Below are 15,202 nucleotides of genomic sequence, written 5' to 3' on the forward strand. Positions count from 1 at the left end.
TTTCGTACCCAATTTTTTTCGTATCTTATTTTTTATTTGTAGCCATTTTTTTCGTACCCAAATAGTTTTTCGTACCCTTATTTTGTTCGTACCCTTTTTTCGTACTCAAATTTGTTTTTCGTACCCAAATTGTTGTTTTTTTCGTGCCCACATATTTTTTCGAACCATTTTTTTTATAGAAATAATCGATTTTCAACTTGATTTCATCTCTCCACTCATTCCATCCCGCGAAACCCATAAGGTGTCGCAACTCTAGTATTAAGAAATTTAAAGAGATTTTCGGCATGATCGTCACATCGTGGATCACCCTCAGGGTTCCAACAAGGATGTTTTAAGTTGAAATCTTCAACAATAATATTACTTTATCTGTAATTCATTTTTTGAAATATTTTAGAATAGTTTTTTTTGTGGTATTATCTTTAGTTTGTGCATATACGCATTGAATACGGTATGATTGGTGTTTAGTCATGTAAAGTGTGATGGCACATGATTCAATGGGGCATTCTTGGTTGACTTCTATTTCAGTAAAAGGTATGCCCTCTTTAATATAAATTGCTACTCCAGTGCCTTTCACTTTGTCTCTTTGTTTAGATCTAACTGGTGGTTGGTACCCTTTGAGATGAACTTGCCGGTGAGTGCTTTTGAAGTTGGTTTCCTGTAGGCAGATTACATGTACTTCGTTTTTGTTAATATAATTTTGTAATTCGTACATTTTTTCATTTTGTTTTCCTATCCCTCGGGCGTTCCACGACATGACGGTTAGGTTTGTTAAGTTATAATTATGTTCAGTCGCAGACATTTGAGGGACTTAGCATGTTATAATGCCTCTTGAGAGTATGAATTATTTTATACAGTTATTACAACTGCCTAATAGTAACCGTAAATGTTACTGGCGAAGGCCGGAAAAGGGGGGCGCCTGTGTTCCATGCTCCGTGATTCGACTGAACGGTGTATGAGTGCGCATAGCCCTATGGTAATGGAATTGGTTGCGGCTATTATATGGCCCTTTGTTGTAGTAATAGCGGTAGGGTTGTTGTTGGTGGCGCTGGCGTTGTTGTGTAAGATGATTGTGGTTGATGATAGGTTGTTTGCTCCGTAGTTGTTGGGATCGCTGGCTGATGGCGGACGCTTGCGGTTCTTGCTGGGATTCTGGTGGTGTTGCTATTGTTGATGATGCCATATAAAACACGTAGGGTCCGACTAAATACCATCTATACCACGGAGGGGCCGAATAAATACCGTCTATACCACTAGGGCCTGGCTAAATACCGTATATACCACGGAGGGTCCGACTAAATACCGTATATTCATCGGAGGGTCCGACTAAATACCGTCTATACCACAAGGGTCCGATTAAATACCGTCAATACCATTAGGGTCTGACTAAATACCGTAAATACCACTAAAGTACGACTAAATACCGTACATTCCAATAGGGTTTGATTAGATATCATATATACCACTAGGATCCGACTATAGACCGTAAACACCACAAGGGCCCGTGTACATACCGTAAATACCACGAGGGTCCGATCATATACCGTAGACACACTAGGGTCCGACTAAATACCGTAAACACCACTAGGGTCCGACTATATACCGAATATACCACGGACATGAATGAAAATACCTTATATGAACATATAAACCTTTCTCTGATGTTTGTTCGAAAAGTTTTTCATATGCAAATCAGTGTATGGGTAAAATACACTAAACATTTGCGAGCATGTTATAATAAACTGAAGTATTTTTATTGACATGAGTATTTGTGTTACTCCAAGTGCATATCCGCTAATAAGACCGACTGGCTTAAACACAGCTTCTGTCTACACACGCCATGTCGAGTGAAATGCTCACTCTGGGACGATATTTACGGATTAAAATCACACGCACTGTTTATTTTTCACTATACAATGTGCTTATCAAAACTTTGCAGAAAAGCATAGCTATTGCCTTTATTCGTGCCTATTCGGTCTTTTTGTTGATAACCGCGGATATAAGTCCTGCACGGTGTTAGGCGGACCGTTCCCATTATACGTCCCGTCAAGAGACGCGCGTCTTAACCCATTTATGCTAAGTGGACTCTCCCATCCTTCTAAATCAATTTATTTCCAAAATAAGGGATGTTTAGTATAATTATTTCTATATTTAGAATATTTCTTACAGAAATTTCTTTCAGCAAACCATACCATAAATAAATTATTGGTTTGGACCAATCCCACAGTAATCAAATGATACTTTATCTGTTTAAATGTTTTACATTGCTACAATTTTGGTAGGCATGACAGAAACACTGTAAGCTCGTAATACATATCGTGAATAAACAAAAACATAAAATGTATTCAATCGATGTTTTCGCTAAAACTAATCATGAAAATAAAGTTGTGAGAATATTGACCTGCAGTGAAGTATGATAAATTCTAGATTGTTTTTATATATTTACACATCTGTTAACGGCACACACTGCTTACAAAATAAACAAGTCTTGTGTTCGTTTTCTGTTATTTTGGGTGTAAATTGAATCTGATTTTAGAAAGTGATACTCACAGGCATTATTAAAAGTAAAAAAAAAAATACATTTTTTTGCAAAATAAATGATTTTCACTGTTGTAAGAAGGAAATAAACACACAGAGAAATGGTTATTGTTTTAACAAATTAAATAGTTTCAAACCAAACATACAAATATCTTGACACTATAAGCACACAAACATATAGCATTAGTAAGCCTCTATGGGGGATACAGTCAATATTTATACACACTATTTAAATGGTGTATCAAAATATGTCAGTCTTCTAAATCGACCTAAGTCTAATTGTAAGGTCAATCCAGTTAAATTCGGGCAGTCGGATCAATTCGAACAAATAAGTACGTAGATCAACTCTATGCCAGGTTTTTAAAAAAGTACAGATTATAGTTTTTAAGAGATAATTATTACGTAAACTGCATGTCATGTGACGTAATACAGAGCTTAATGCAAACGGTGCATCACGGAGGCTACCCTGCGATGCTGTCCGTGTCCGAGTTCCCCCAGATGTTTTCAATAAAAACTGTCCGAAGTTTCCTTATGTAATTAACAATATCCTTATCCTGTCCGATTGTACACGATTTGTTTGGTGGCATCAATGCTGAAGTTATTGTAGAATGTCCAATTAAGAGACCTTAATGTTATCAACGATAACGTCCGGGGGAAGCATTAATTGTATCATTACGTAGGACTAAATTTAAGAGCTAGATGCACATTTTTTGACAATCGCAATCCGATCAGCTGCAATGAATTGGAGAAACTTGATTGAAAATAAATGTGCATCGATCTGATAAAACTGGACTTTATGCATGTGCGTAAAGTGTCGGCCCATAATAGCATGTACACTATAATTTGAGACAGCACTTTCCGCTTTTATGGAACTTTTCGTTAATAAGAGGTCGGTATTTTAAAAACTTAAATGCACCGTAGGCGAAAAGTGAAGCCCCAAATTAGCCTGCGCGGACTGCACAGCCTTATCTGAGACGACACTTAACGCACATGCATTAAACCCTGTTTTCTTGGAGCGAGGTTTAAACTCATATTGTAATGGACATGATAGTGTAAGTATATGTTTCATGTTCAAGATTCATACAAAACAAATGAAATACATTTCAAAACTATTATTATCAAATAAGTAACCCATGCAATATACCGTGTTCAAATTATTGGAGTACATTAATTATATTAAGTCTTGTGAATCGCTATCGGTAAATAGGTGTCTGGAAAAGTATTTTAACGTTGTTGTTTTAAACATCAAAATATCCCAATCCCATTATCAAATCACATATGTGTGGCCCGTTTTACCCATTCTCTTAAGCACATCAATACAACATTTCGGTTGTTAACTGTCGGAGACACTGACACATGATTACGCCAAGAAAACTGTCTGACATCATATAACACTTATTACGCCAAGAGAACTGTCTGACATCCCACAACACTGAATACGCCAAGAGAACTGTCTGACATCCCATAACACTGAATACGCCAAGAGCACTGTCTGACATCCCATAACACTGAATACGCCAAGAGCACTGTCTGACATCCCATAACACTGAATACGCCAAGAGAACTGTCTGACATCCCATAACACTGAATACGCCAAAAGAACTATCTGACATCCCATAACATTGAATACGCCAAGAGAACTGTTTGACATCCCACAACACTGAATACGCCAAGAGAACTGTCTGACATCATATAACACTAATTACGCCAAGAGAACTGTCTGACATCCCATAACACTTTTGCTTGTTTTCAAGTACATTATGAGCCTCGCTCTGTGAGAAGATGTTTGAATGCATGTGCGTGAAGTGTCGTCCCAGATTAGCCTGTGCAGTCCGCGCATGCACTCTTCACAGAGAGAGGCTCATTTGTTTTGTATTACCGTCTATTAACTTTATGTAGTTCCGGGTGGCCAAGGTATTTGAAAGCCAGGTAGCTATGTTAATAGAAAAAAGATAATTGTTACAACTATCGATTCCGCTGTTTAGCATCAACCATTTTTGTGATAGCTATAGGTCAATTATTGGCAGTATTTACAAAGTTCCAAGGCCATCTATGGTGTTTAGTCCTTTTCCAAATAGTATGAGGTAGATGCTTTAGTAAAACCACTGTGAAGTACAAACACTTTGCTTCACATACAGTTTAAGCTTACTGCCACGAACTGACCGGTCACTTAAGGGTAGATTTTCATAGATTAACGTATTTTTTAAAATGTCATTAAATAGGTTTACAACTCTATATTGTTTTGAATAGTGTAAACTTAATGACAACAGCGGGAAAAAGTTTGAGTACAAAGTAGTGCCTGCTTCGGGATTTGAACCCGCGTCCTCTCGAACCAAAAACGAATGTCTTGCCACTTCGTCATGCTGGCATTCAAATCGATTCAGGGATGTATAAACGTTACGTTAATCCTACTTTTTTTCGGCGCAGCTGTATAAGCCAGCTTTTCACCTTACCTGACCTTTGTAAGTGTCCAATAAAATTCAAATAGAATTTCCCGCGGCTAGACACGAATGAATATACTTCATTTAGTCCGTTGGCTGATTTTAGCATACCACCAGAACATTGGAAACATGAACGCGTCTTTGTAACACTGTTTTACTGCGTGTTCAGCATAAAACAATTATATCTCTAATGAAAAGGCTTGATAAATAGAACAGTTTTACACTCAACTGTTGACATCAATACAGTTTGTGCGTGCACCTTTTATTTTCAGAGGATTGCCAGCGCCAGAGCGTTTGAACGTAAAGGCTATGTTCCCATATTTAGTAATTACTTTCATATTCCTGTCTGTGTACTAGTTTATTTAAGTTCATAAAAGTATCGTTTTTCCTTATCCTGATATTCGCTTTGGCCAAACCATTTTAAATTGTTTTCGAAAATGAACATTTAAAATGTAAAAGTATAAAGTTTTAAACAAGCCGTCGTTCCAGCGGTGGAAGCGTGGCCTTAATTTAATGCATCGCATTCCAACCCGCAAGGTATCAGGGTCAGTTCGCGGCCAGTAAGACAATCGTTATATAATATAGACGCTATCGCGTGAACTAGGTGAACTGGAATTTTCTTTAGACCAGAAATATGTTAAATGAAGATATTCAGCGATATAATTATGGTATGTCAATAATAGATTCTTAATGTGTTTTCAACAATACCATAATACATATTATTTTTGATTAATTTAACAAGAATTATTCCACCATATTGACTAAGCATGAGCGCGATGATTCTCGATACTGTTAAAAATTGAATCAAATAGCAATGCCCGACAAACCACTAAAGCAGGTTTGTTCGAAGAACATGCGTATAAATAATTAAAATATGTACGGATACTTCGCGTGTGGCCGGTTGACTCATATGTTTTAATTTCACTTCCATTCTTCTTTTGGTTTTCTGTTTTGTATCTATAGGTTTATGACCAGCAATATGTAAAAATGTAAAATAAGCCGCGAAAACTCCGCGTAACATCCCGTACTGCGTGTGATGCAGCAAATAACTGCACAGAAAAAGACATTCGCCATCTTTGATCTCATTCATTGAACTCTTTACCTTTCACCAACTCCTACCACAAATAACGCCGTATATCTTTTGTTAAAGATATTTATTGCCCAAATTATCGAGAAAAGCGTTACAAACGCATTTCACGTAATTTAAATTGCAATTATACGTAAATGATACGTGTTCTGAGAAAACTGGGCTTAATGCATGTGCGTAAAGTGTCGTCCCAGCTTAGCCTGTGCAGTTCGCACAGGCTAATCAGGGACGACACTTTCCGCCTAAATTAAATTGGATTTTTGCTTAGAAGAGACTTAATTTAAACGAAATATGTCATAAAAGCGTTAAGTGTCGTCCCTGATGAGCACAAGCTAATCTGGGACGACACTTAACGCACATGGATTATGACCAGTTTGCTCAGAACAAGACTCAAATAAACAATGCTTTTAACAAGATTCTAGTCAGGCGCTTTATCACTCTTGTTTAAACATAATGTATACATTCTTTTTTAATCGAGGGCGCTTATTTCGAAAATCGTCCTTTTACAAAAACCTTTAAACGTCCCTTTAAACTTCATAGTTCCTTTTAGTTGGGCTTTCTTATTAATCAGTCGATTAAATGTAGCATTGAGTTTATGTGAAATCATTTTGTTTAATTTCAACGTGAAAAAGGAAGATCAATTATGTTAAACATATGTTCAAAGAAAAAAAAACTTTGCATTAATTGTTTGTTAGAGAACAAGTTAATACTATTGAGGCGGTTTTAATGTTGTATACGTATGGTTATAAAATAATCTCTTTTGTTTAACGAATAATCCATTTTGTTACAAATAAAATATTTTGTCAAAGTCAAATACTCGTACATGTTTTCAGATCGATGCATTCACTTGGCGATACACGTCACATTATTGAAACAAGATAACATGGACAATTAATTGCTATTCGTATATCACTTTCGGTCGCGGTGTCAATCGCGGTTATTTGTATAAGTGCTCAAATTAGTTTCGTGTGGGGTGGTGAGGCATTTTTCGTAGTAATTGTTCGTACCATGTAACGTTGTTAATGAGACCTCAAGCTGTTAAGCACATCGACAATTCCTATCAATTCCTATCAATTCCTATCAATTCCTATCAATTCCTATCAAATCAAACTATTTAGTATCTCAATAAGGACAAATAGAGACGAGTGTATGTGTACTACTGGGTGTAAATCGTTGGTTCGGTGGTAGCACATGGCGCAAAAACTGAGCGGTGACAGGTTCGATCTTTCACGACTTTTAACCTACTTATACTCTTGGAACTCGTCGTTTAATTTTGTGAACACCTATCTATTTAAGCTCGATTGCATCGAAAGCCTAAGGCTTATTTGAAATGCTCTTTATTTCGTTTTCTGGTTCTTGAGCCAGTATTTGGTATTTATGGAGGAGATATAAAGAACGCCCCAACAGTTGGGATCGAACCAGTGTCCTCTCTTTGTTAGCTCGATTGCATCGAAAGCCTACGGCTTATTTGAAATGCTCTTGACTTCATTTCCTGGTTCTAGAACCAGTACTTGATATTTATGGAGGAGATCTAAAGAACGCCCCCACAGTTGGGATCGAACCAGTGACCTCCCGGTCGCTAGGCGGAAACCATATCCACTACGCCACGGCGTGTGCGTGAGACGTTAAACTCACGCGCAATCTATAATGTGCTATACACTGCGGTCTAAACTTCCCAAGGAGGTCTCTGGAACGGGATGTTGCCAGTATTTCGAACTATCCCCAGTTACGCAACTAATAAGCCAGCGATGGTCAAAAGGCGGAATCTCTGTGCACTTCACGTATATTAATCTGTACACACTCATTTGCACTGAACTCATTTTTGTCACTATATATTTCCTGTCTATTACTCAACAGACCTTCTGTAAATACGTAACTTAACTAATGTTGATGTGTTCCGTGTTCATAACATTTTTTTATGAAGTGCAAACTTAAAGCGTTCGATTGAAATACAAAGTGATTTCAGAATGCAATAACGGTACACCGTACACCGAGGAAATCCCCGACAATGGAGAAATGTGCATGTCGCAGTTGTGTTTGATCAAGAAGTGGATCGCTGTTTGTACAATACATTAGCCATGCCATAATATGATTGTGGAAGATTAAAATTCGATCGTATATGATATGAGACGTTCATAGACCCGTAAAACATTCTACCAGGCCTAGTTTGTCGTTTTCAATAACTTCGCGGTGGCGATGTATTAATTAGTAAAAGCTACAGTTCACTTGAATGGGTACAAAAGAAGTATATATATAATGTGAATAGGAATTTATTTCAACAATCATTTTCTGCGCGACTTTTGTGAAGCCACGTCAAAGCGCGTACAGCCTGCATAGTTCTCGCAAACAAAATTAAAATAAAGACAAATATATCCGCGGAAAATCAATAGAATATCGTTCAAACTTTGTGAAACGGTACCTATTGAAATAACAAAACCTTGCAAATTGAAGAAAATAATCTTGCAGCGTTCTTTTAATCCTCGATATTCAGGCATATTGGTTATTTCCAAATAGGCGGAAATAATTTTATTATAATACTAAATCAGGCGATATAGCATTTTAAATTACGTCTATACAACGTAAGGAAAGTAATTTATACGCTGTAATAACAGAGTAAAAAATAATTGTTGGATTAATATACGCTTCAGTATATGGACGAAGGATTCGCACGTTCTGTCAACAAAAAGAGACACAGAGATCGCTCATGTCTTCTGAACAAACAGAACGGTAACAAATACGCGTAATTTAATAGTGCCGGAACTTAAAATTATCGATAATGTAAAAGAACGATACATGTCGTTTACTATTGCCAAAAGGGGAAGGTTTGAACATTGGAGTTTGACAGAACTTTACTATTTATTGTATCGCGGATGTGAAGAAATAGATATAACACTGTGCTTGTGTTTGTAAGATGCGATATAGGTAACTCTTTACAATCTTAAAAGTTAAGTCGTCTAACAGTTTCTTGTAACGGAATATGTATGTGTTCTGACGTTGTATGTTTGATGACGTCATGTGTTCTGACGTTAAGCATACGTGCACGATTCCAGAAGATTTATCGGTGGATAATTTTGTTTAAGAAGTTTGTTTAAGCATAGCATACTTACCAGTAGCTGGAATCGCCACTTCGGGTACTCAGGAGACGGTGTGATGGCGATGGGTGTGGAAACAGGACCCGTCTTTCCCGGACAGACGGCCAAAAAGGACACCACGGAGCATGCGCACAGAAAGTTACCTAGACCGATAAGTGAGTGCTAACATTGGTATGATAATAATGAGACATGTTTACCAGAGTCATAAGGTTCTCCTTTCTTCTATTCGTGCACATAGTCTATTTCTGAAGAGTTGTCGTACATAACAAGTGAAAGCGTCAATCATTAGAGTCGCAAACTTGATACTTCGACTAAACCAATACCTATGAACGCTGTACCTCACTCTGACGTATTGTTCCCGTCCGTATTTTAGTGTTTTGGATCGTGAACTCTGTAACTCACTCTGAGGTATTGTTTCCCTTCCCGTATTTTAGTGTATTGGAGCGTGAACGCTGTAACTCACTCTGACGTATTGTTTCCCTGTCCGTATTTTAGTGTTTTGGATCGTGAACTCTGAACCTCACTCTGACGTATTGTTCCCGTCTGTATTTTAGTGTTCTGGAGCGTAAACGAGAAGACGGCGTACCGCCGGAACCGCGTCGTTCAGACCAGGTTGAACAAGCTGACAAGTGACATCGCCACGCAGCGTAACAGCGCCCGGAAGTCCATCCGCTTCGAGGCGCACAAGTTCCGTCAGAAGAGCGGCCATTTCTACAGCCACCCGTTGAGCAATACCTCTGGAGACTCACAGTCGAGCGGCAGTAATATCGCACCGCCTAACTGGCGACCCCCGAGCGAGCTTAGCTCTGGCATACCCAATAGCTCTTATAGTGAGGATGCAGTCAGTTCGAGCCTGGGCCAGCGAAAAGCTGTGTTGTCTCCGAGAAAACAGGGCATCATCACACGGGCGACCATACCTTCCGTGACGTTTTCTGCGTACCGGAACGTTCAGTGTATCCAGGACGACTCGAGGATCGACGATCTGGGTGTAAAACCGGACGTGTGCTCCTTGGGACTGGGAAAGAACGCGAAGCACAATCCACCTTTCCGAAGCGTTTCTGCTGTCCAACATCGGGAGATTCCGGATCTGCTCGGTCAGCGTCGCCAGCATAGCGCGGCTCCGGCAGCGCGGACATATGCCAACGTCAGTTTTGGAGAAAATACACGAGAACTCACAAATAATATTGATTTTAAAGTGAACTGTTCTAGAACAGCAAGTGACAATTTTAATCGCCGATCCGACTACTATTTCGATCGAGCCAAGGCTGCCTACCAACTCCGACAGGACCTCCAGAGGCGCGCGAGGCAGCGACAGCAGGAAGTGCAGACGGCGTTGTTCACGCTGCAGGACGCGCTGGCCATAGAGAGAGCGCAGTTCCTGAGGAGCACGGACAGGGTGGTGGACTTCTTGCGGCGAGTGGTAGAGATACAGCGAGCGGAGCGGCCTGCGGTGACCAAGTACACCAGGGACGCCATCATACAACAAATGCACATCTGAACACTGGACGAGATATGCCATATGTAAGGAAAAAATATCGTGATTTACTTGCATATACATGTGTTTCATTCATATGTTTGTAAACGGCTTGTCAACGTTAAGCGAAATTCTTAGTTCTTACTGACGCTGGAGACCTCTCTCCCTGCTGAAACCTGCCGTGCACGACAATACCCCGCGCGAAGTCCTCTTTAGCCATGGTCATTATACCAAGTATACGCTCACGTAAGGCTGTGTCCGCGCAATGGTTTTATATGTTAACCCATCTGCTTACAGTATTATCGTGGGAAATATTATACTCATTTATATTGTCTACAAAATCTTCAGAGTACAGTTGCCGTTAGTTTTGGCGACTTCACAGTACCCATTACATGCATGTAGGTTAATGAAGGGCCTGTTGTAGTTTTTGCATTCACACGCTCGACACGATGTGAACAACAACAAAGATCACAGCCAATCTAAGGATGTTCGTTGCACGAACAAGAACACGCTTTGGTGGAAGTGATTGTAGATGCTTAACTGCTGTGATAATTAACACAATGATAACCTTAGAATTACAGAAAAATATAAATGTGACAGTAAATAAACATATGTGTGTAAAGTGACAATGAAAACACATTTGTACGCACAGAAAAAGTTATACAAATATTAAAAGGTACCATAAACAGAACAATTTTGTAGATCGGACAACACTGATGGTATTTTTTCCACATATTCTTTTTTATCTTTGTAATTTGCCTTGTACTGCATGTTAACAAAACTTAACTTCGCTCCATATATAATGATTTATTTATTTTTTTAACTGAAAACGCAAATTCGTGATCAAAACAATTTCTGATCGCCGATTAATTCATTTGAAACAGTGTATTATTAGATGATAATGGTGATAAACATTATAATGATATAAATACAGTTAGATGATTATGATTGAAACATCTTAATGACGAAGACGATGGCGATAATGGCTGTGATGGTTGAATGGTGTCGTTATTGCTGCTGATGATGATAAAACATAAGATGGTGGTGCTTTAGTTGTAAGTTGTCGCTGTTGTAGTTGATGATGGCGGTGTTCTGTGACCGATGATGATGATGATGATGATGATGATGATGATGATGAGGAGGAGGAGGAGGAGAAGGAGGAGGAGGAGGAGGAGGAGGAAGAGGAGCAGGAGGAGGAGGAGGACGGTGTCGTGAGAACGATTTATGTTTATACCACTGCGATCCAAGCTAATTTGTGGCTAATCATTAGCCACAAACTTTAAACATACAGCGCGATGTTAATACCAAAGTCTGCTTGACAACACGGTTCAATTTTACGTCAACTTGCAACAAGAAACCATTCATTTGTTTGTGTTGTTTTTGTTTCAATTATATAAACACTCAGACAAAATAAAGGTTGACATGTTGAGAGGTTTGTTGACACAATGAATAATAAAGGGAATTGGAGAATCGTTGGTTCTACAAATTATATAGGCTAATAGTTATAAGTTAATGATCGTTAAATAACTCAATTGCGGTTAATTACTTACAATATTAGTACACCATGTTCACGATTTTACTATCAAAATCGTCCTTTCGTGTTATTGGCTTCGCTCTGGAGAGCGGCGACTACAATGTAATGCATTTATTTTTTCGCTTATGGGAGGAGAAGTTATTTTACGGACCAATGTATATATTTTTGTTTTAAGAATATCTTGCATAGTGGTGATTTTTTTGTGTAAATTGGTGTAAATAAGTACTGCATTTGTGCCTATTACATTTATTACAACATTTATTGCCAATAATGCAAAGCTTATAGTTTTAATTAATAACTGATCCACAACTGATCACAAGGGAAAGATCACAGGGACTGGGCAAATACGCGAAACTTTCTGGTTTTGTATAAAAACAAAACATAATCAAAATATATTTATTTTGTGGTTTTTCTAATTTGCTTATTTAGTGGAGAATCAATGTAGTACGATATTTGACGACCTATCGCGCAAGCAAGTTTATTGGAAGGCGTAGTGGTACGAAAACGTACAATGTATTAGTTTATTAATAGAGATATAATAACGATCGCTATACACAACTTTACTAAATAGCAGTACATAAATGATGTCAGCCGGAATAGCTCAGTTGGGAGAGCGTTAGACTGAAGTTGTTTACGCAACAATCATCTAAAGGACCCCGGTTCAATCCCGGGTTCCGGCACGAACGGAACAGTTCGGCGGCTTACATTTTTTTTCAGTCAGCTTAATAAATATAATAAAGCTTTATTTTATGTATACATTTTAAAATCCATTTTACTACAATTTGACATTTTTATAAAAATTAATGGATGCCGCGTGGTGACAACGTTAATTATAATTTCTTACATCACTTAAATATCTTATAAAAAATACACGTGGTTTTATATTAACAAATACATGCAAACAACACATCTATTATCCATATATTTTTATGGTTGTCTATCCTAGGCCCTAAGACCACATATAGAGCGCGAAGCGCGACACGTACTATTGATTGTAACAATAAGTTGCGATAAAGGAAGCAGCCGCTTATCAAGGAGGAGCTGTGTCCCAGCAACCCGTTTCCCTAGAGTCAAGCACTTTTCGGAGTTTTTTTTACGAACCACATATAGAGCGCGAAGGGTCCAGGTGATATGGGCCCTTTAGCATTATCCGACCATTACGTCCATAGTTATCTTCCTTAGAATTTGAGAAATGTTGAAATCGTTGTTCCAAGTCCAAAAGTTTCATCCGATTGTTCCCAAACTTGCACAGGTTTTTTTTATCAATGAGGACCCAACCCAAACTCTATATGAGCAATATCGGACCATAAGTCCAGAATTATGTCTCTTTGAATTTAAAAATAAAAGTGAAAAACTGCTTGTTTAGGTGATTATGTCAACATTTTTCATCAGATTCTTTCCAAACTTACAGTGTCTTCATATCAATAAGTTTTTACCTCTTTTAAAATGAGAAACATCGGGACAATAAGTCCAGAATTATTTTCTATTAAATTTGACAAAATAAACAATTTCCACTTGTTTAAAAGATTTCACAACTTTCGTCTGAATCTTTCCAAACTTGTTAAGTGTTTTTATATCAGTATTACTCGAACCCTATTGAAAATGATGAATATCGGAGCAATAAATCTATTATGATCTTTTACTGAATTTCAAAGTATTGTGAAATGCAGCTTCTTTATGCAATTTACAGTTTTCATTCATTTTTTTCAAATTTTTACAGTGTTTTCATATCAATGAGTACTCAGCCCCTATCGTAAATGAGCAACGTAAGAATAAGTTCTGAATCACCTCCCCTTGAAGTTGAGAAAAACATGAAATTACGCTTACAAGATAAAGCAGATTTGTTAAAACCTACACAGTTCTGTTCCATTAATGAAAACTGCACACGGATGCCAGTAAAAGAAAAGGAAACCAATGTAAATAAAATGAACTATGAAATATTTGGGGGTTACAACACAAAATCATAGATAATGGTTATTTGGGGGTTATAACACAACATCATAAATAATTGTTATTTGGGGTTTATAACACAAAATTATAGATAATGGTTATACCAGTATGTTTTTCTATTCTGTTTAAAATAATCGGCCAAAATATTAATATTTACAGTAGAAAAAAATCGTTTTATGTAACTTCATTTATTGCCTTTTACACTGAAATTCCCGACGCCCTTTGATGCTTTGCATCAATACTTATCTTGTCAGTTTAATAAATAAAGTAAAAGTCAAGCGTAATTAAGTTTATCTTAAATAGTGTTGCTTAAATAGAGTACATTTTACTTCTTTGTTTTAAAACCTGATCGGTCAAAGGTCACCATAACATACATATGAGTCTTATCCAGGTACTCCAGTTTACCCTGACTAAGCCACCCTCCCGGTCCTCACATTTTGCAACCTCAGGCGCTGAAGGACCTTATAAACCTCGAGCCACACACGTACACTCGATCTTGGACCGGTAAGCGCGCTGAAACGTGAGAGAGTCGCCCGCATAAATATTTGTTGAAGACTGCAACTCACCACTGTCGTTGCCTTTTATTATCATGGCAGGCGGATAGGAGAAAAGCTGCGGGTGGCGATTTATTTCATCCCTCGAGTCGGTTGTCAACCGCCGCACGTCGGGTGATACGTTTATACGCATACTCTTCAGAATCTATGGTCGGAAGGCGGGTCGGAACAGTGACAGGAGCAGCGGAGCTGGTAGCGACAGAGGACGGACTGGGCGGAGCGGGACAGCGAAAATCAAGTATCCCCAGACGGTGGTACTAAGTGCACTTAACTTATTAGGGAAACCGTCCGGCGGATTCGGGACGACAGCCGGTGACGTCATTATAGGCAATAAAGGACGCGAAGCGCGCAATGAGCGGACATAATTCTTATATTTGTTTGCATTCCGGTATCGATGTAGGCTTGTTTAAATTTATTTTACTTTTATTTTTTTGTGGGGGGGGGGGGGCGAGGCAAGTATGAATGGATTTTATTTGTAAGGGCGAGGTAATCATTAATGGATTGTCTTTGTAAGGGTGAGGCAAGCATGAATTGA

General features: G+C 38.3%; 1 protein-coding gene and 1 non-coding gene across 5 annotated transcripts; both read left to right on the plus strand.

Annotated features, from left to right (window-relative positions):
- The first annotated feature begins 7,733 nt into the window (after positions 1-7,733).
- Positions 7,734-14,523, plus strand: LOC127855501 (uncharacterized). 4 transcript variants are annotated; one of them, XM_052391147.1, is made up of 3 exons: positions 7,734-9,310; positions 9,710-10,676; positions 14,505-14,523. In XM_052391147.1, exons 1-2 carry the CDS (start codon positions 9,214-9,216, stop codon positions 10,651-10,653), a joined length of 1,041 nt encoding a protein of 346 aa, XP_052247107.1. In that variant the 5' UTR covers positions 7,734-9,213; the 3' UTR covers positions 10,654-10,676; positions 14,505-14,523. The 4 variants fall into 4 exon arrangements, with proteins under 4 accessions (XP_052247107.1, XP_052247106.1, XP_052247105.1 ...); XM_052391146.1 differs by lacking the exon at positions 14,505-14,523 and adding an exon at positions 10,978-11,360; XM_052391145.1 differs by lacking the exon at positions 14,505-14,523 and having other exon boundaries at positions 7,736-8,297; positions 8,712-9,310; positions 9,710-11,360.
- On the plus strand, positions 12,754-12,843 carry Trnaf-gaa (transfer RNA phenylalanine (anticodon GAA)). The gene is given in 2 exon segments: positions 12,754-12,790; positions 12,808-12,843. It is a non-coding gene; the product is annotated as a tRNA-Phe (tRNA).
- Positions 14,524-15,202: the final 679 nt, after the last annotated feature.

Source organism: Dreissena polymorpha, chromosome 13 (genome assembly GCF_020536995.1).
Source record: "Dreissena polymorpha isolate Duluth1 chromosome 13, UMN_Dpol_1.0, whole genome shotgun sequence".
Classification (NCBI taxonomy): Eukaryota; Metazoa; Mollusca; class Bivalvia; order Myida; family Dreissenidae; genus Dreissena; species Dreissena polymorpha.

Coding starts and splice junctions, on each gene's coding strand:
- LOC127855501 (XM_052391147.1), top strand. CDS start 9,214: ATGGCGATGGGTGTGGAAACAGGACCCGTCTTTCCCGGACAGACGGCC. Junction 9,311..9,709: donor AAAGTTACCTAGACCGATAA/GTGAGTGCTAAC, acceptor TCTGTATTTTAG/TGTTCTGGAGCGTAAACGAG.